At 56.1% G+C, this 20,147-nt stretch overlaps 5 protein-coding genes across 5 annotated transcripts; 3 read left to right on the top strand and 2 right to left on the bottom strand.

Annotated features, from left to right (window-relative positions):
* The first annotated feature begins 4,063 nt into the window (after positions 1-4,063).
* On the top strand, positions 4,064-4,590 carry COCSUDRAFT_33682 (hypothetical protein). Its single transcript, XM_005645976.1, has one exon. The coding sequence runs from the start codon at positions 4,167-4,169 to the stop codon at positions 4,353-4,355; it is 189 nt and encodes a 62-aa protein (XP_005646033.1). The 5' UTR covers positions 4,064-4,166; the 3' UTR covers positions 4,356-4,590.
* A 2,980-nt stretch (positions 4,591-7,570) lies between these two features.
* COCSUDRAFT_8821 (hypothetical protein) lies at positions 7,571-8,663 on the bottom strand (the record flags this gene model as incomplete). The annotated part of the gene is made up of 4 exons (XM_005645975.1): positions 7,571-7,768; positions 8,060-8,161; positions 8,205-8,224; positions 8,525-8,663. Coding segments are annotated over 4 exons (459 nt in total), but the record flags the coding sequence as incomplete, so codon positions are not given.
* A 4,065-nt stretch (positions 8,664-12,728) lies between these two features.
* COCSUDRAFT_54004 (Serinc-domain-containing protein) lies at positions 12,729-15,991 on the top strand. The gene is made up of 8 exons (XM_005645974.1): positions 12,729-12,983; positions 13,152-13,394; positions 13,591-13,806; positions 14,014-14,137; positions 14,298-14,440; positions 14,751-14,897; positions 15,124-15,242; positions 15,465-15,991. The coding sequence occupies exons 2-8, from the start codon at positions 13,230-13,232 to the stop codon at positions 15,676-15,678; spliced, it is 1,128 nt and encodes a 375-aa protein (XP_005646031.1). The 5' UTR covers positions 12,729-12,983; positions 13,152-13,229; the 3' UTR covers positions 15,679-15,991.
* A 56-nt stretch (positions 15,992-16,047) lies between these two features.
* Positions 16,048-17,306, top strand: COCSUDRAFT_33681 (hypothetical protein). The gene has a single exon (XM_005645973.1). It carries the CDS (start codon positions 16,984-16,986, stop codon positions 17,263-17,265), a length of 282 nt encoding a protein of 93 aa, XP_005646030.1. The 5' UTR covers positions 16,048-16,983; the 3' UTR covers positions 17,266-17,306.
* An 83-nt stretch (positions 17,307-17,389) lies between these two features.
* On the bottom strand, positions 17,390-20,110 carry COCSUDRAFT_66911 (hypothetical protein; the record flags this gene model as incomplete). Its single annotated transcript, XM_005645972.1, has 8 exons — positions 19,927-20,110; positions 19,603-19,666; positions 19,267-19,370; positions 19,027-19,151; positions 18,824-18,909; positions 18,618-18,671; positions 18,239-18,456; positions 17,390-17,990 (listed from the first exon to the last, which is right to left on the bottom strand). The coding sequence occupies exons 1-8, from the start codon at positions 20,016-20,018 to the stop codon at positions 17,390-17,392; spliced, it is 1,344 nt and encodes a 447-aa protein (XP_005646029.1). The 5' UTR covers positions 20,019-20,110.
* Between the last annotated feature and the right edge of the window lie 37 nt (positions 20,111-20,147).

Below are 20,147 nucleotides of genomic sequence, written 5' to 3'. Positions count from 1 at the left end.
GGGGCCAATCGCACAAAAGCAAGTACCTGTAACATAAGACGGCGGTGCACATGCTCCGCAAGGACGGAACATGCTCTCGAAAGAAATCTTCACAAACCTGAACTGACAGGAACAACAGCACTCCCATGTGTTAGTGCTGTTGTGCACACTCAAGCCCAGGCAAACCAACACAACAAGAAGTGCCCTTTCACCCAAAATAGGTGCGGCAAAACGACCGCAGCAAGAGCGCAGGGCTTCAACATTCTGAAGGCCCCACGGTCAGGTGCAAACCAACCAATGCAATTCTGAAAGTACAAGATAAAGCGATGTGACGCAGCGAACGGGGTCGAGGCAACCATTGATGCACTCTTGCTCACCGTCGACAGCGCCCATCCTCTCGACCTAGATCCAAACCAGAACAGAGCAAGAAAGGAGATGCCCCACTTTTCTCCCAATGCCAAGGCAAGGCTCCTGGTCTCATGCAACCCAAAGGGTCCTTCAGCCAGCAAGAACAGAAAACTAGCCTTACGCGCGGCCATACACACACTTCAGTAACTCTGCACAGAAGGCGCTAGGAAAAGCGCCCCGAATCCACCTATTCGAGTCGAGATACAGTATTCAGTTCTCTCAAATTCTGAGGGTGGGGCAGGAAAAGAGGGCCGGCTCTGCCTGTAAGCAGCGGGCCCGCAATTCTGCCCGTGTCCCACGACCTCATGCACTAAAACAGCTGTCTAACGGGGACCAGCACCTTCTAGCGCCCACAGTGGCCCACCAACAGGTGTCACAGAGGGGCCGCTAGCCACGTTAGCAGGCCCTCCATCACACCCAGAGACTTGGCACACGATCCCGGTGTCATACATTATGTCGCCAATCCATGCAACCTCTGGTAGGTCTGCAAGGTGCTCATATCGAGCACTTACGTATCATATCAATATCCCACATATGGGTCACACATGTCAATGTACCCGCACACAAGTCACTTCCATGGAGCCTGGGCAAACCCAACGCTCTGCATCCCCAGTGGCCTGGGCTGCACCCCCGGAACAGTCATGTAAGGCCTTGAGGAGCCTGCAATACACGCGCTGACATCATCCACGGCCTGTTGGCCATTTGGTTACTAATCCGCCGCGCTGTCAGCTGGGCCCCCTATGCCGCATCAGTTCTCCCGTGCAATCCAATGCTCTTGGTCGACTACTTATGGTTCTTCTTAAATGACCGACCGCCCTCGGACAGAGACAGGCTGTCCAGAGACACACCAGATTCGATGCGAGGGGGGGTCCTTGCCTCGGGGACAAGCGGTGGACGCTCCTGGAAGCCCCGGAAGCTGCTGCTGCACGGTGGGCAAGCTTCGGTGTGAGCCCTTGCATGAATCTGGCTTTGAAATGCCACAGGCATGCTTGGCAAAACAGGCCACTGGACAGCATCAGCGGGGTGGTTGGTCATCTACAGGCAGCAGGCTGCACATGACATAGCAGCACGCTAGCTCACAGGCACACTCACCTTGAGTTGGCTTCGCCGCTCCGCGACGCGGAGAACGGCTGGGACGCCAGCAGCGCGCGGATGGAGGTCTTTGACGGCATGCTCCCACCGCGGCTGCGCGCAAGCATTTGCCCGTCGGCCAAGTCGGCGTGGTGCAAGGAGAGCTCCTGCTGCTCCGGCTGCTCTGCGCGGGTCAACGACCCCTGGTCGCTCGGCGGCGCAACCCCCAGCCCTACGGGGCCCCCAGGCAACAGCGTCCCAGCCGATACCAGGTGCGCCGGGTAGCCGGCCTGAGAAATGGCCAGGCTGTCCGCACCCTGCGCCCGCCACCCTGGCGCCGAGTCCAGCTCCTCCAGGGACCCCCCGGTGCGCGCCCGGGGCGACTCCCCCGCCACCGAGGCGCTGCCCCTTCGGCGGTACTCCCCCACGGCAAAGCCCATGCCCTGAGAAGACGGCCGCAGGATCGGGGCGGACTTGGCCGCCAACGCTTGGGCTCTGTGCAGGGCGTTGGCAAGCAGGTGGGTGGCCGGGTGCGCCTGGTGCAGCAGCGGCACTGTCGGCTCCAGGCGCTCGACTGTGCGGTCGATGCATTCCGAGGAGAAGATTGGCGCCGTCTGCTGCATCGGCGGCGGCATATAGGTCGCGTTGGCCTGCCTCAAGCCCTGTGACCCTGCCACAGGAGATCACAAATCGTCAGACTTCTTTCTGGCCCTGTTTGGGATGAAGTCACTGTCTGTCCAGCAGAAGCTGCTAGACAGAATCCAGTACTGCTGAGCAAATCATCAAGTTCCAGAAGATCCTTCACGAGGTGGGCATGCAACCTAAGCGAGGATTTTCCAACATATAGCAGGTGGGGATAGTGGTTTGAATGCACCCATTTCTTTTGCACACCTGCAAGGTTGGTCACAGACTGGTGGTACAGGAGCATTGGCGCGCAGACCGGCTGCGGCATGGTGGAGATGCCGTAGGATGCCGGTGGGCGAATGGCCATCTCCAGGGAGTGCGAGGGCATGCTGCCCGTCGCCATGAACTTCTGCAGATCTGCAGCAGCACCACAGATTCCTCATCAGCAGCGCCGCCAGTACGCCAACTAATCATGCAATGTCAGCATCTCCAGCGCCGCCAGTCAGCTAACAGATCATGTGGACCGGCCAGACAATGCAAATTTTGTCACCAGATTGTTTTCTTGGAAGATATAATAGGCATCCTAGGCCGGGTTAGTCGTTTCCCTTTGTATCAGCAGTTGTGTAAGCAAACTCACTCAGCAGTGCCACGCGCATGATGGATGCCATGCTCTCGCGCATATAATCCACAGCGTGTGCCTCGGTCATGAAATCCATCGTCCAGTCAATAAAGGTCTGGCGGCCAGGTATGAGGATGGGGGCCAGCCGCAGCTGCGCCTTGAAGTTGAGGAAGGATGCTGGAAATGGGTTGGAATTCCTCGGGTGAGCGATGCCCTGCCAGCACCTGCACAGGAGCAAAGAACCCACTCAGGATTTAGAATTCCATTGGGTAGTGGCTCAACGCTAGAATTCCTCAACAGTGAGGGCAAAAGGAAGCTACAGCTGCATCAGGTTTGGGAGCCTCGCACATGACCATCTCTTCATCGTCCAGCCTCGTCAGCTGCTCGAAGATGAGCTTGTCAGATATGCCAAACACGCGACATGCACCTATATAATCCTGCTCAACCCCACCCTGCAGCATAAACAAGAAAAGTCCTTTGTCAAAACCCCGGGAAAAGCGCCCAACAATTCCTGCAAAGTGAGAAGCGCGCATATTTTGGTTGGAATTGGCGTCAACTCTTTCTTACCAGCAGCTGTGTGAAGATGTGTTGGCCCTCGACCTCGCCCCTGAGCACAAGATCACGACCTCAGAACACGCTGTCACGGCCTATCTAGCAATACTAACAACGGCACGAAGCACCGGCGCGCTACAATCAACTACTTCCAATGACCTACTCACATCCATAGCGCCTGCTTCCCGAAGTCACCAACTATTCGCCAGACGTCAGTGTGCGAGAATGGAATTACTATCGAATTCCGGGCGTGCACGGCTGAGAAAGCCACCCCATTGTAAAGCAGGATGTTACCACCGCCCTCTAGATTAGCACCGGGTATCATCTTCAGGCCACGCCCTATCTATCTGATCATTGTCTTGTAGTGCCGGGTGTTCGGTTTCTGCATTGCACTACGTTTGCACCGCGAGGCAGCCTTTAATGGCGCCCGCACTGCCTTGTATGGCGTGTACTATGGCTTGCTTTGATCCGTCTCGATCGTGAAAGAACAGGTTATGACATGACTGAGTGTACTGCCTGATGGTACCATATTGCTCAAGCGTGCTGACGGCGGTGACCTACTCTTGGATAATGTGACGGCGATCCGTTAGCTCGTGCATCAGCGTGGGGGAGGAGCATGCAGCAGCCACAAAACGCTTTTGTCAGACGCTTCCAGTGCAAAATGTGTATAAGAGAATTGCCCTTGATGCCTGCCAGGCTGCTGTGACTAGGAATGTCAAGAACTGGGCCTGGTCAATCTTTCGAGGTGTGCGTGACATTGGCTACGAATTAGTTGTTAGTGTCACAGATATGACCCATGTTGATGTGCCACGATTTACCCAGTTGCTTGATGCTCGTGCTGCCTCTGTTTGGGCAGACCTTGATTTCTGCCCTAGGACCTGCCTGTCTCATAATTCTCGCCTTTGCACTTATCATGCGTGGTTTGCTCGCCCTGTTGGCTCTGCTAGGAAATCTTATTTGTCCTTGCCATTGCCTGCTCGGTGTGTCACACAGATGCTGCGTTTCAGGATGGGTTGTCATGGCTTGCCCAGGGACACTGGCTCTTGGGCCAGGATTCCCCGAGCTGACCGTGCCTGTACATTGTGTGGACCCGGCAGTCTAGGGGATGAGAAACATTTAGTGTTTGAGTGCCCACACCTGCAACCTATTAGGGACAAGTATTCTTCACTATTTCAGTGTCCTACTATGTTGCAGTTCTTCTGGCAGGCTGACTTGATTGGGGTTACCACATTTGTGTCAGAATGTTTGGATGTGATGCTGGGCGCTGACTCTGACGATCAGAGTCAGACATCTGATCAGCCTGAGGTGGCTGGAATAGATGTAACCGACTGACTGACTGTCACCAAGGCCTCTTAAACATGGTTTTTAGAATGGTCAATGGTGCATGCCGGCGCCTGACACCTCTTCTGCTAATCTCTGGGAGGCTACAACCCGGTTGCATGCAGCCCAGTGCCGCAGCGGCTGCACGGGCCGCTAGCTAGGCTTCGCTCTCGGCCCAAAAATATGCCAACTTGGAGGGATTGACGAGTAGGGCTTGAATGCTACTTAGCGCTAATTACTAGCCCGGTAATATGTTGGACCAAAGCATGCTAACGCTGATCATGGCGACATGTGAGGGTTTTAAAACTCCCCTCCAATCAATGTTGAACAGACCAGAAACAACACGAAGGCTCACACGGCGGCACGGGCCACACAATCATTGGCCCCACCAGCTCAAAGCCGCGCAATGCACGTGCGCGTACTGCTGTGACTGCATGGGGCCGCCCAGCAGAGCCGCTCGGACGAGGCGTCCGTGCATGTAGCGTGGCCATACGGGCCCGGGGCCCCGCATGCATGCCCTCAGTAGCGGGGCTGGCCGCTGGTGGGGCGTGAGCTCTTCCTCAGCGGCTGCACGGGGACATACTTGAGTCCTTTAGGCAGCTTGCTGTTTGAGGCCGCCGCCTCACTGCCCGTCATGACGCACTGCCGGTCCAGCTGCATGCAGGGGCAGGCCAGCTCACACTAAATGCAGCCATCGCTACTAAACATTCCAGGGCAGCAAACCAAAAACACACACGACAATGACAGGTGGTTGTGGAGATATTAGCGGAGATATCCACCTGGTTGGAGCTGGTGGGTCGCCTGAGGCGCGACCGCATGCCCTCGTCTGCCGGCGGCTCTGCTGCAGCAGCCGCCGCCGCCGACCCGCTGTCATCATTGCCTGCACCGCCCTTGGCCTTCTTGGCCTGGCCAGCACACGGTTGGCTCAACAAACGCACAGTACATCCTTACAACGAAACCAAAATACGCAGGGGACACACCCACAAGCAATCAGGCTGTTTGAATGAAAGTGTGACGGCAGGTGGGAAATGAGCTCCACCTTGCTTCTGGAGGCAGGGGTTGCGGCAGGCGAGTCACGCTTCCTCTTGGGGGCTGGAGGTTTCTTCGCGGGCGGCGGGGTCTCATCAGGCGCGTCTTCTTGCACATTTGCCGCTGCTGCCGCCGCCGGCTCTTCCTGCACTTCTGCTGCTGCCGCCGCCTCTTCCTGCACTGGCTCTGCCTCAACCTCAGCCTCCTCGGCGGCTGCGGCCTCTGGCGCTGCTTCGTTAGGCTGCTGCGCATCCTCGGCAGGTGGAGCCTCCTGTGCAGCCTCTGCCTCTGCTTCCGCTGCTGCAACCGCGCTCTCTGGTGGGTGGCTGGGAGCATCGCCAGTTGAGGGCTGCTCGACCTCCTGGGGCTGAGGGGTTTCTACAGCAGGCTCTGCCTGGTTGTCCACCTCCATCGGCTCTGCGCTGGCACTGGGCATCTCCTCCGCTGCTGTGGCTGATGCTTCCTGGGGCTCCGCCGGCTGCTTCATCCCTGCTTATTTATCCCCGCAATCTCAGTGTCATTTACTTTCCGGGCTTTACTTGGACATCTGCACGACCATTGTGAACATTGAGTCAGCAGGGAAGCACTGCAGAGAAAAGGTGGCTAAGTACGGCCCCTGCCTAAGATGGAAGGGCGAGATTGTCTGCACGTGACTCGCTAAAATGTCTATATTCTTTAACCATTTCGCACATGCTTGACCTGTCTGGCATCACCTATGTCAGCAGCAGCTGCATCTGGATCCGCAGCGTTGAAGTGTTCGGGGGTGAATGCCGCGGGCGTGGGAGCAGCGGAGGCGGGGCCCGGCTGCTGCTGCTGCCGCATCTCAGCACGCGCAGGCAGCGACAGGGCCGCGTCACTGGCGGTTGCCGCGGCGAGGCCAGCTGCCGGGTTGGCCGATCGAGCGCGGTAAAGTTCCTGTGTTGCCCGCACCACTGCAGGAGCCAGGAAAACTCCAGATTCAGCTACCACTCAGCATGCCACTGCTCAGACTGGTGTCTCATTAACTGTTGGCATGATGTATGATAGGCAGGATGCATGGCACGGAGGCGAAAACGATGCTGATGTCAATCTTCCAACAGGGCACAGTTGGCAGTACCTCTTTTCTTCTTCGCAGGCAACAAAAGAGCAGTAGGAATGCATCCATGCCTCCCCTACCAGGTGCATGTCGTGCTCAGCAGGTCATGCTGGCAATTTGGGGTCCAGTGAGATCCAGAGAACCTCGCAAGTATGCGAGTGAATTACAAACAAGTCCGACTCATATGCGAGGGAAATGAAACAGGGTCAAAGGGGGTGCAAACGTGCGTTGGTGCTTGATGCGTTCGCGGCGGCCGATGCGCTCGAGCAGCACGCGCAGCGATTCCAGTTCCAGCCGCGCCGTCAGCAGCGTCGCCTGCTGGGCCTCCCGGGCCGCCAGCGACCGCAGCGCCGCCGAGGCCGCCGCCTCTTCTTTCTCCCGCCGCTTCGCCTCCGCCTTGCGCTGTGCATTGCCCTGCACGTCACAAACGCCCCCTTGACTGATGCCCCCTCGGGTTCCCAATGCGGTCGCAGCAATGGCTGCATTGTGGTGCTGCGTGAAAGATGCTTCTCGCACCCACGCAAGCACAGGAACATTGGTGAGCTGCAGAACTTGGAGCTCACATTGCCTTGTCCACCTTGCCACTTCTACACACAGACAACTGAGGGATTCTGTGCACAATTGATGTTCTGCAGCACTGAGGACCTGGAGATTATCAGGTTCCTAGGGTGCAGAGACATCGTGACTCTGCAGAACCAAACGTGAAATCAATTTGAGGACGCAAACATGCAGCTTCACCTGGGAAAAGCAAGGCGGCGTACCTCGGGTGTACCGGGCAGGAGGTTGCTGTTGTTGTCGGCGTCCTTCCGGCGCTGGGTCTCGGAGTGCTGCGCGCAGTAGGCGCGGTAGGTGGTCTGGTTCTTCCCGGGGCCCGGCCGAACGGCAAGGTAATGGCCGGCATTGCGCGCGCACAGAGCGTGAAAGGGCAGCGTGCAGTGGCCCGCGTTGCATCGCAGCACGACGCCGCGGCTGGAGTGGCACAGCGTGCAGGGAACGCCCCAGCGCTCCGCCTTGATGGAGGCAACGCCCTCCACCGCCTCCGCCCCGGCCCCCGCCCTCACCTTCACGTCCGGCACCCACAGCGCGCACACCTGCCAACCGCCGACTCATCACTTGACTTTGGTTCTTGATCACTGGAGGAGACTATCTCTTGTGGTAGCTCCAAGGTCAAAGAGCCTCTCCCCAGCGGGATTTCGAAGGCTAGTGACTCACTCCATGCGTGTATCGTGGCTTGAATGAAGCAGTAGACACAGCGGCAAGCCCAGCTGGCGCGACATCCCTGTGAGGCCCCAGTGCTGACAGAATGACCCATCGAGGGTACCCCGCTCATGGCAAACAGTTGAACATGCTGGCATGCTTTGGTGAAAGCAAAAGCCGCTGACCTGGTGGACCCAGTCCCCAGTGTCGACGGTGCGACGGAAGGCGCCGCAGCGCACGGGGCACAGCGTGCACTCGGCCGCCAGGGAGCCGCCCTCCAGCTGGCGCTTGGGCCCCACAGCCTCCCAGCGCGGCGGCCGGATCTGGTACTGTGTCAGCCCCGCCCGCAGCTGATCCTCCTCGCGCTGCCGGCACGGCCAGCACAGCCACTCCCCTGGCCATCACATTGCACGATTTAGAACCCCACCCCAATTGGTTGCGGCCTGCGTTCTTCATGTAGCATATCTACAGACTTCCTCAGAGAGACATTGACTGCACTGGGTGACACCAGCGCTGACTCACTCACGATCATATCTTTGGCAAAGACAACGACGCCCATGATAGGGCCCAAGCATTCCTACTCTGAGCACTGCCGTCGAGAGGCAGTTTAAGGCAATGTTGGGAGTGCGGGAGGAGCTAAGATATCTCACCAGGCGGTATGTCGGTGATGCCGTAGCAGTGCTGGTGCACAGCAACATCGCAGCGCTCGCAGAAGACGATGTAGTTGGGTGCAGCGCTCAGGCCGCCCCCGCACACCGCGCACAGGGCCTCCTCGTCCTCCTTGCGGCAGGCCAGCATGTCCACCAGTTCCGTCTGGCACCCAGTCACACCCTTTTCAACACCGCTTGCGCTCTCTCCTGAATAACGCCGGACAGCACTGGTCGCTAACGCTGGCAAAGATATGCTGCAAGCATACAGGCTGCCAACAGGCGACAAGATGCTCTTGCCCAACAGCATGGCCAGCGAGTTGCTGGTCCACAAAATGTATCCAAGATCTAAAAAATTTGCAATACTAGCAGCGAGGAGTGTTGTGGGGCCTTTTCTTTGATGATGGGCACAATTGTGGGGGAGTGTGGCGGTACCTGGCTAGGAGTGCTGCCGCGTTCGACGCTGGAGCGGCTGCGGCCGGCGGCCGGGCGCGGCGACAGCTGCAGGTTGGCCTGCGCCTCTGCGAGCGCATCGCGCGCGGCCGCCTCCCGCTTCTCCCTCTTTGCTCCCCGCTTCGCCGCTCTCAGCTTCTGCGCAACATGTTCACACTTGGGTGTAGCAGCGAAAACATTAAGCCGGTAGCTGCTCGCGCAAACCAATTGTAAAATTCATTCCATGAAATCTCCATTTTTAGAGCAATTCTGTATAGCAATGTTGGTGGCAGCAATGTTTGCTACTGAAGGGGAACGGAATGAATGACAAGACTCACGGTGAAGTAAGCTTTTGCAAACTCGATGTCCTGCTCCTGCTGCTGCGTGGCTTCCTTCTGGTGTTTGATGTCAGGCAGCAGCCGCTCCAGAACCACGCCCAATCGAGCCCGATTGACCGCCACCTGCGCAGGACAAGCCTCCAGCTAGTTTGGACACATGCATCTTTTTTAATTAGGACAGATTGCCAGACACACATGGATGTAATTTGCAATTTTAGTTCAACTTCATCGGAATCTGTATATTTCAGAACTTTGAAGACAGAGCTGCGGGCTTGTACATACCTGCTGCGCAAGCTCGCTCTGCAACGCCAAGATTTCTGCAAGCACCTCGTCGTCTGGCGCTGTTGCCAGGACATCTACTGCCACGCCCATCTGCTGCCACTGGTCCTCAAGGCTGCCCTCCTGACCACCTGCAGGATGAAGCATGCCAGATTTCTGAGAGCCACATCCCAGAGCAGGACACAAGTGGCAGAAGGAGACACTGGATAGACAAACTTGCTCATAGCTTGAATGACGCATGCGGACCTCTTGGAAAATTTAGAAAGGACTTATGAAAGTGAACAGAAGTACCACAAATATGCAGCGTTTCAGGGTAGACAACTCACCAGATGCAACAGCGCTCTGCACTGCGGCAGCCGTCTGGCCCTTGTGCCGCGGCTCGTGCCGGTCCGGGCCCTTGGCCTTGCGCGCGGCCGCCTTGCCCTGCTCTGCCTTGCGCGCGCTGTTGCCCGCCAGCGCGCTGTAATTCACCTGGCTGCGCTGCCGCGCGATCGGCCCCCGGCTGCCGGGCGGCCCCCAGCCCTCCCCGGTCGGCGTTGAGGGTCCCGCAAACGAGCCGCTCGCCACTCTCTCTGCATTCTCCTCCGGCCCGACCAGCCCTTGCAAGCCCGCTGAGGATTCTGCCTTCACCAGTACCGGCTGCATGGAGGGGGTCTCTGGCGTGTGCTCCGCGGTGCTGACGGCGGCCAGCGAGGAGGGCGTCGGGTGGAACCCGGCGGCCAGCCGCGGCGTGCTCGCCGAGTCAGCGCCGGCGTCGGCGGCCGCCCCGGGGTGCCCGGTAAACGCCGAGCCGTCCTCGGCCGACACCGAGGGAGTTACGGCAGAGGGCGTCGCGATGCCGCTCATGGTGGCCACGTGGCGGGTGTCCGGCTCTGGGCGCAGGACGTACTGCGTGGGGCCCTGGTCCAGCATGAGCTGCGTGTAGGGGTGCAGGACCTCATCCTCGGCGGCATTCAGCTGCTGCGGCGGCTGGTGCTTCCCCAACGCGGCCTGCCACTCCCCCCAGGACGAGAACGCCCCTGTCTCCTCGGCACTGATCCCTGTGAGGCTGCTCTCTGTTTCCACCTTGGTATCTGCGGCTGCTCCGCTGGGTTTTGCCTGCCTCTCGGTGACAGCCGCAGGCGCCGCCTCTGCAGCAGCATCAGCATCTGTTGGCGAGGCATCTGCAGCTGGCAACTCCTCGTCATGATCTGACTGCGAGGCCCCTTTGGCTGTCAGCAGGCCCTGCGGCGGTGCATCACAGTCCAGAATTGCCACAGCCGAGCCGTGCAGACCGTTCGTAGTGCTGCCCGGCTGCTGGAGCATGCTGAGCACCTGTTTGGCTAGCCATGCATACAATTTGCTGCGGGCTTCTTCAGGGATAGTCCCCGCCTCTGCGCCCTCATCACTTCCCCTCTCAAAGCTGCCGCCTGCCAGCCACTCTCTCCACTGCCCTTCCTGCCACCCGCACTCCTCTGCCAGGTTCCCCTCAGGCAGGCTCTGCAGCGCCATGACCTGCATTTGCAACAGGGCAATCAGTGGTGAAGGCAAAACTCAGCGTGCCATATGATGAAGTCATGCAAGCAATCGAGGTCCCGACTCTCAGAACACAATAATCATGTGTCGCACCTGGCTTGTAATGAGGGCCAGCTCAGAGTCGCTGCAGCGCTGCAGCAAAAAAGCAGCGCCTGTGCCATCAACTGACAGCGCATGGTCATCGCCGGGCCCTTGAGCGTCTGCCTCCTTCACCGCACGTGCAACCAAGCGCCGTGACTTGCGCTGCTGCATCATCCGCACATGCAAAGTCAGGCCTCCATCTGGCATCAAGGGTATGGCCCTCCAATAGGGTGTTCTTAAGCTCATCATTAATATCGATTATTCAAATGCAGCTTCACTGGGCAACGGTGTGCATACCGTGTCATCAAGAGCAGGAGAGTCGCTGTTGGGTGTTTCCTCGTTGCGGGGCACAGGTGTCTGCACAGGCACAAGGAGCCCATCTTCCTACTATCTTGCTTAATCAAAAAGATGTGAGACATCCAGAGAGATTTGAGTCAACATGTCAAAAACGAAACACAGCAAGGCCTTCCAGCATGGTATGCATCATGCATTGCATGCGCACCTCTGCAGCTGCCTGTGCCTTTAGCTCAGACACACGGTCCTTCATCAATGGATGCTGAGGTGCTGGTCTGGCACGATTGCGTTGATGTCCAGCAAAAAATCGCATCGCTGGCTCATCCTCGTCGCTCAGGGTGTACGGTCTGCCCATGGGTGGGATCAGAAAGATGGGATCTTTCAAGGGATTGGCAAATGGAGGTAGGATTTCTGCAAGGTCCTCCTTGGTGACATCCCGGAAGTAGCCCTGTGAATTGTCAGAAATGTCATTTCCTACCAAAAAGGAGAAACAAGACCGAAACTGAGAACAGAAATTCAGGACCTATCAGAAGCTCCATGCAGGCTGCCCTTCATACCTCTGTCACAAGCCAGAACGGTGATGAATCTGGCGGTCCAGGTGTCAGTCCTGGCACAACTTCTGCGGCAGGAGCGCTTCCCCTCTGTTTCTGTTTGTCTTTCTTGGCCTCCCTCTTCTTCCTTTCATCCTCCTTAGCCTGAACATACTGAGAGGCCTCTGTGAACGTTTGAGGTAGCTTGCTCTGTCGCCGCTCCGATCTTGGAGGTAACAACTCCAGGCGTTCTGACGCCTCCTCCACTGTCTTTCTGCTCGCCTCGAGGATCTGCCTAAGGTTTCGCTGCTCGGCCATGTCAATCCACCGTTGACAGGAGCCCAACCAGCGAGGAAGAGCAACCAGGACCTTTCAAAGTTTACAATTTATTTCAAGATCGTATCGCTGGAAGGTTGAATTGGAGATCGATGCACCCGTCAGCACGACCTCGAAAGGAAGCATCACAATTTCTACAGATATGGCCACAAATCAAATATCGCGTCCTAAACTTCAATATTACACTCGACAATACGTATTTCGTGCCTTTCTGTACGAATTTCTCTACTTGTCTCCACCTGATGCGGGCGGATTTGAGAGGCAAGTGTTGCACAGCAAGGTCCAAAGGTTTCGCATGCATTTCGCCAATCAATCCCAGCCCAGCACAGTATTGTCTGGCGATAAGGCGAAACGACTTTGCATGGGCTCAAAACAACGATACGATTCCATTCCAAATGCGGTGTCAAATTCTGCCACTACGATCCACGCAAGCAGTTTATTGAGTTGTTCAGCACTCTGCTTCAGTTCTTTGTGAAATTTCCTGCATCAGCCTGACGCACCGGGCCAAATCTGATCTCCAAGGAATACAGAAATTCACCTCGATGCACATTCTCACTGTGGCACTTTGACTGCAGTCCTCAATAGAATTACTGGCCAACATCTACTGTTGGTATACGTAACAGACGGTCGCCGGGCCCTGTGTTGGCAGAGCATCAGGTGCGTTATAGTTTCCCACTCAGCTTCACCCACTTTCCAGTCTTGGTAGCTTTGAACCTTTCTCTGCCATATCGCTGCGTGGCGGTCAAGAATGCCCACCGATGTGATCAGTGGCCATTGATCACAACACAGGCTTGTACAGAGGGAATTTGTCCTGCTCATTTGCAGGGACCCTGGCACGCACTGGCTGCAAATAACTATGCCTGCCTCCTAGTTGCCTAGCCTGGTGCAAGAGGCTGCTTGGCGATGGGGTGCCTTGCGGCTGGCTACAACTCAGCGAAATATTTCTACTTTGCGGGCTTGGCGCTCACGGCGGTTCTCACCTGGGTGCTGCGTGACTATGCTTCGCCCGCCCTGGGCCATATTGGCCCTCTACGTGATTGTCTGGTCATCACAGACAGTGTACTGAAGGTGACCTTATCACGCACATACACACACATCCAGCCATGATCACTTTGGCGTGCACCTTGCACCTTGGCGTGCAGACATGTCCTCAGCCAGTGCCCGCCAACCATCTACATGCTGCATGGAAAGCCTACGGACAGCACAATGTGTTGCATGCTAAAATGGGTGCCAACTGCTTTCTCTAAGGGCTGGCACAGTGCAGGCAACCTGTGTGGGCAAGGGAGTGGTGCTACGCATCAGCTTTGGCAACTTCATCTTCTTCGCGGCGCATCTGCTGTTACTGCTGTGCGTCTCCAAGGAGGCTGACCTGCGCCGTTTCTTCCACACCGGCCTGCTGCCTCTGCAGGGCATTGCCTGGGTCGGCATCATCATCGCCTGCTTTGCGATGCCCAACCATGTCTTCAGCGTCTATGGCCAGGCAAGACTCCAATACCAACCCTCTGACATGCACGCTTGCAATCTATCCTGCATGCCATCTCCCCAGCCTACAAGGTCCTGAGGTTCTTGGCTGATCTGATGCAAGCCAAGCGGCAGAGCTGTTTTGATCTGACCACTGTCGCCCATTGCATGTGGTCTGCATGCATGCTGCATGCAAGAACGCTGAACGGCGCCTGTTGCTGCGCAGATCGCGCGGGTGTTGTCGGGCTTTTTCCTCATTATCCAGATCATTCTGCTGCTGGGCTTCATCTATGCAATCAATGAGTACCTGATCGACAAGGACCATGCCAGCCACAAGGTGGCGCTTGTGGGTACGTGTGAAGATCATGAGCAGCTACTTGTATTCCTGTGGACCTTGAGGCCTCAAATGACCTCCCAACTATTCCATGATAAGCATGTCATGGGCTACTCACCGCGTTGCATGCACAGCGGAACCTCGCATGTGTTGATTTGGTATGTTGATTGAATCAGGGGCCACGGTGTCCATGTATGCATGCGGCCTCGTCATCATCGGCTTCATGTACCACTTCTATGCGCCGACCGCCTCCTGCAGCCTCAACATATTCTTCATCACCTGGACCCTCATCATGGGCATCGCCTACTCCATCTTCTCGGTGAGCCTCTCCTTGGTGGAAGTGTGTTCAAAAGCTTGTTATGGAAAAAATCACACTTGCCCTTTAAGAATGCTCACTCCGTCCAACACAGATTGTCATGCATTATTGGAGGCAGAGCTGATGTTGACAGGAGGACATTTCCTTTCTAGCTCACTGGCCTCCTCCAAAACCTCCTGCTCTCTGCTAACCCCGAAACTATACAACTTCAGACGTCGTTGTAAGATGTGCAAGGTCGCCTGCAAGATTGAGATGAATTTCTGGCAGCATGCTCTTGTCATCTGGGTGGTGATTCTGGCTGTTGCTCGGGCAGGTGACACCCTACAGGTCCAAGGCGGCAGGCCTGCTGACAAGCGCGACCGTCTTCATCTATACTGCAGTGGTGCTCTTCAATGCACTCTCCAGTGAGCCTCCGGGCAGATGTGTGCTCACTGCTGGCAATGTGTCTAATGGGCTGCAGGTGCGCCCTGCCGCTTTATTCCAGTCTGGAAATAAGTACACACTGAACAGTATGCTGTGTGGACTTATTATAGCAGTGCTCAGAACCTTGGCGCGGCACTGTAGGCTCAAGCGTCTGTAGCATTATCTGGGCATCCTGCAAACAAAAACGGAGCTCTCATGTTTAATTTTCTGCTGTTCATTCTTTGGGGGTTCCGATGGAGCGTTGAATATCTGGCGGTACGCAGATCTTTTTCTTCTTCCTGGGGCTCGCGATCATGCTGATCAGCGTCATGACGTCTTCTCAAGAGGCGGCCTCCTTCCGCCTGGGCTCTGGCAGCTCTTCTGATGGCGACCTGCCCTACAGGTGACTGCTTTTTGTACCTTTGCCTGCATGCTTGCTAAGCTCACGGCATGGCTGTACACTTGAGACACCGCAGCGTTTGCACAAGTTCCGTATTGACCCTGTTCAAGGGCTATGTTCTGCATGTTGCCACAATGCATGCGTTTCCATGCTGTGATCTTGTGTCTGCTGCCACAGGCCATCCTCTCTGTTTGCATGCCTGACATGGCTGTGTCCTTGGTGCAGGGCGGACTTCTTTCATCTGATCTTCATGCTGGCGTCGGCTTACATCGCCATGGTGTTCACCACGTGGAATCTGGAGGGCGTCTCGGGGCGCCAAACTGGGGATAAGGGATGGGTGAGCGTGTGGGTGAAGATTGTCAGCCAATGGGTCAGCGTGCTCCTTTACTCCTGGAGCATGGCAGCCCCGGTAATTCTCAAGGACAGGGAATTTGTTTAATTGCTGCTTGAAGGATGATCAAATGCATAGAACTGGCCCCGTGGACTCCAAAACAGAACAACCGGATTTCAGAACTCCAAGAAGTTTTTAAGCTATAACACAGACCAGATGAAAACTTGCAGGCTGTCAGGTGGCCCTTGGAAAGCTCCCGGTAATCTTGTGGATGTTTTTTATTCTTGTGTTACCCTGCTCGTGATTACGGCTCAGTATGCCTGCCTGGCTACCAGTACATGCACAACAGTCTGGACATGTGAGTTCTGATGTGGCATGTGTCAGCTGGCGAGAATACTCACATGGTTTGGAAAAACGCCAGAAAATGCAAGTTCCCTCGACCGACAAACACTTACATTGGTGATGGCGGTGTGTATTGTGAAGACTCAGTACAGTAATATCTGACCCTGGAACGCTCCGCAGTTTGCATAGCAGGACCTATTAGAGCTGCAGGACACTCAGAAACAAGCTCCTTAACAGAATTTCCCTTGAGCACTGCTAAATGTTCACACAAAATTTGCAGCTACCGCTCACCCTTATACAAGGCATATGCCCATATACACACTTTCTGGGAATTTCTTCGAAGTAATTCTCACTATCTCACAATGTACTACAAGCAACAAAATTTGGTCATGGATCATGGATCCGCGCAGAGATTCATCCAGATATTGAGGGACACATCAACAGTGCAAAAGTCAGAAAAGCTAGAGCACATGTGTCGAGGACGTCCAAAAGCAGGAAGCTGCAAACTAAACAAAAGCCAAGCACAAATCACCACTTGTTTTTGGACACCCGAGCCAAAGCTTATTGCAGCACTGCGTACGCTAAAATACCCCAGGCGTGACCTGAAACCTTGCCAAGTACCCCACTTGCTGGAGACGTCGCAAAACAATCCGCATCAATGTTGTGATCATGTGACATCCAACATCCAGGCAGCACCCTTGAGTACACAAGGACGAACTTCAATCCATCCACAAAACCTGCTGCCATGCAACCAGGCGCTGCAGATATTTTTCAAGGCTTCTCACCATTCAACCACAAAATTGTGACTGCCGTGCTCAGTACATCTGACTATGAGTGATAAATATCACCTGTGAAAGCTGCCCTTGCAGGGCAATAACTCTGGCCGACGATGTAGTCAACTGACTTGACACAAGCCTTGTACTTGATGGGACAGCAATTATTTTTCAGCATTCCTGTGAGAAGTAATTGTGGTGATGGATCAGAGTCTAACGTGCATTGCCTGTCATCTCTTGCCCTTCATCCTTGGCTCTACCGTCTCATGATCCCCCTGACCATCACCTTATCAGGCTGATGCACACAAGAAGACCGATCACTCCATCACTATTAGCAATCTCCTTCACACCCACTGTCTGCTGCTTTCCACGATTAAATCCCAAAAAGAGAGGCTGCCTCATGGCATACTCGGCAATTTGCAGCCGTGCTACAAAAAAGAGCAAGCTAGATACAAAAGGTGCAGCCTGTCAATTATGCCCCCAGCATCTCGACCTGGACATTGTAGGCTACAGTGCTTTGGCAACCCCAGCACGGTCTCGATATGCTAGAAAAACAGAAGCAAGAGATGGCCAAATTTAAAATACTACCTCAGTCATTTTACGGGACACGCGGTGTTTCAGAATACTGGATGGCTTAGTGTACAATAAACGAGGGACCCATCGATCGTGGGCACCGAGAAGGTCAGACATTGCCCAGCGCGGCTTCAGGGTGCGAGGATGGGGTGTGCTTCGAGGTGCATGGTCTCGAACTTCGGCGGCAGCTCCTCGCTGCCGGCCCGGCTGCCGGTGGCGGTGTTGCCCGAGCTGCTCGCGGCGGCTGTGTCGGCCGACGCTGTCCGCGCCATTGGCGCATCGGCAGCGAGCCCCGCCGACACACATTCGCCGCCGCCGGTGGCAGCCAGGGCCTTGGCGTCGCGCAGCATCTCCAGAAGCTGGATCTCCTCACGCGTGACCGGCCCGCCGCACAGGCCGCTCAGCTGCGTGCGCAGCTCGGCGCGGCTGAGCGTGCCGGAGCGGCCGCCGGCGATGAGGGTGTTGAGGGTGTCCTCGGCGAGGGTGTTGGCGGAGACCCACGGTGTGGCCGCGCCGTCTTCGACTGTGCTGCTGCTGTTGCTGTTGCTGCCCGGCAGCGCCTCCGGGAGCGACCCCAGCAGGGAACCCCGCTCGAGGGACTGCAGGCTGCTGACTGCGCTGTGCACCAGCGCCGCGTCCCCCCACGACAACGACCGACCCATCAGCACGTCGCTGTCTATGCTCACGCCCTTGATCCTGCCCATCGCCTGCCCCAGCGACTCCTCACACGGCCTGCTCCGGCAAGCCCACCCATGAGTCAGCACCTGCCGCCTCTTTGCACTGGGCATACCAAGACAAGAACCCCAGCAAGGAAGCAGCATTCCTACAAAATGGCAGAAAGTTGAGACAGACAGTTCTCTAGCAGCCGGCTGCAGAACCTGGATCAGGTCCACCATATCTCCCTTTCGCACAACTCCCTATGGTGGCTGGAACAGTCGAGAGAGAAGTTGTGCTTCATCCGGGAGGGGGGGAGGGCTCACATGGTCCTGTGGAAGGCAGCCCTCTGAGAGGGGTGCAGCTCCACGCCCTCTAGAGAGCACGCCGCGTAGACGCTGCGAGGGATCGCTGCCGGTGCGCTGCGAGAGCTGCTTGCCTGCGTCAGGCCAGGTGATGCTGCAGGGGCGCCCGATGCCACCGACACCCCCACTGAGCTGCCCGCCAAGCCCACCGCCCATGGAGAGTAGTCCACCGTGCCCACCTGTGCCCACCACCCAGATACCAGTGTCAAGCGCTGTCATCAGACACCGACAAAATCATGTCGACAGCAGCGCGGGCAGAGGACAGCAGGCTGTCTTCCTGACCAAAAAGTGGCTCTTTGATGCTGAGCTGTTCGGCCTGAGCAGGTGGCACGGACCCCACCTGAGGCACACACTGCTTTTGTGGCAACGTGTGGCTGCGCTGCGCCACATACTCCTGCAGCAACACCAGGGTTTCAGCCGGTTTTCAGAGATCCAGATTGCGTAATAGCTGCACACTGTTACAGGAGGTCATGGGGTGTCGTGCGGATCACTCTGAGCATGCAAAGGTCTTGCTTGAGAGACGAGAGGAAGCAGCAAGTGAGTCACCTGTAGGCTCTGGAAACCCGTGAGATACCAGCGCTCCAGGGTTGCCTTCATTGTCATTGTGCTCTGCATCTCGGTGAATAGTACTCCTGTACCCCCCCGCGCAGCTCATCAGACTGGCAGCCACAATTACTTGCTCTACTCAAAAGGCAGATGTGGCACAAGAGAGCACCCTTTGCACAGACTTGTAAGCCCATAGCACGCACCTTGCCAGTCGATTAAGGTCTTGTTGCCGACGGTGACGGGCAAAAGCTTCAGGGTGCACACATAGTTGACCAGAGAAGCTGGAAAAGGGTTGATGGTGTCTGGGTGCGAGATGACCTGCCACTTCCTGACAGCCACACACAAGAGGACAGTGACATTTTTGTGACTGCCATATTTGACTCCCAAACTTGACTTGGGAACATGCTGCTGGTGTTTCTGGCAGAGGATGAAACAGGCCGCACATGCAATGTTTGTCATCATCCACGGCATTGAGCCTTTCAAACATGCGGTGGGCACCAATTTCCACCATGCGGATGGCTCCCACACAAGTGTTTGAGGAACCCTCCTGCAAAGACCAACAACGCGAATCAGCTGAACCACAGTTTTCTTAGCACGGTCTGTGGTGGCAGCTTCTTGGATATCTGCCACGCATAATCAACTATCCTTAGGGATATCATAAAAACGGAGAGCAGCAGTGATGAAAATCGCAGAAGGTCAGTGTCTTTGTCTTGATCTTGTCTTGATCTTTCATAAGTGCCAACCCCACTTCCGTGTGCATGGAGGAATTTGATCCTCACCACCACCGAAGAGCGGAGGGGCCGTCCATCCACCTCTTTGAGCCATACAAGAGAGCCCCAGTCTCTGCAGACAAGTAGTGCCAAAGGTGAAACTACAGACAAGTTATTGCTGTGATGTACAGCCTGAGGCAAACAAGCACGAAGACCACGCGATCGCCACCAGGCTGCGATATTTCCTCTTCCGGTGACATATTTACATGTACTGGAAGTGCCTCCGGTTTGGTATGCTGCCTCTGTCCATAGACCGAGCACTTAAGGGAAACCTGGCAAAAGTCTGGAGGGGTGTTTGACAGAGCGGGCGGGCGTCAGGCGTCTGTGGCGCACCTCAACACAGCCCATACAAGATCAATGCTGGCATCCAAGACGCAGGAGGCGTGAGCTTCGACGCGGGACAGAAAACCTCCGCTTAGCTGCATCGGCCGAACGTTGTGAAAGCCCTGGATGGCAATCTAACATCCCTCAACAAGACATACAGCTGTCCTCAGTGCAATACCACAAGCGGCTTGTGACAAGCCGAATTCGGAGAAAAGCGAAAGTTAAAGTGG

The sequence above is a fragment of the Coccomyxa subellipsoidea genome (genome assembly GCF_000258705.1).
Source record: "Coccomyxa subellipsoidea C-169, whole genome shotgun sequence".
NCBI classification, from domain to species: Eukaryota; Viridiplantae; Chlorophyta; class Trebouxiophyceae; family Coccomyxaceae; genus Coccomyxa; species Coccomyxa subellipsoidea.
Note: the sequence above shows the minus strand (reverse complement) of the source record. Positions and strands in the feature narration are given on the sequence as shown.

Excerpts from the sequence above, each read along its gene's own strand:
- COCSUDRAFT_33682 (XM_005645976.1), top strand. The coding sequence starts at position 4,167 with ATGCGTGGTTTGCTCGCCCTGTTGGCTCTGCTAGGAAATCTTATTTGT.
- COCSUDRAFT_33681 (XM_005645973.1), top strand. The coding sequence starts at position 16,984 with ATGCACACAAGAAGACCGATCACTCCATCACTATTAGCAATCTCCTTC.
- COCSUDRAFT_54004 (XM_005645974.1), top strand. The coding sequence starts at position 13,230 with ATGGGGTGCCTTGCGGCTGGCTACAACTCAGCGAAATATTTCTACTTT. Across the intron at positions 14,138-14,297 it reads CCACAAGGTGGCGCTTGTGG|GGGCCACGGTGTCCATGTAT; the intron begins GTACGTGTGAAG and ends TGATTGAATCAG. Across the intron at positions 14,441-14,750 it reads TCGCCTACTCCATCTTCTCG|GTGACACCCTACAGGTCCAA; the intron begins GTGAGCCTCTCC and ends TTGCTCGGGCAG.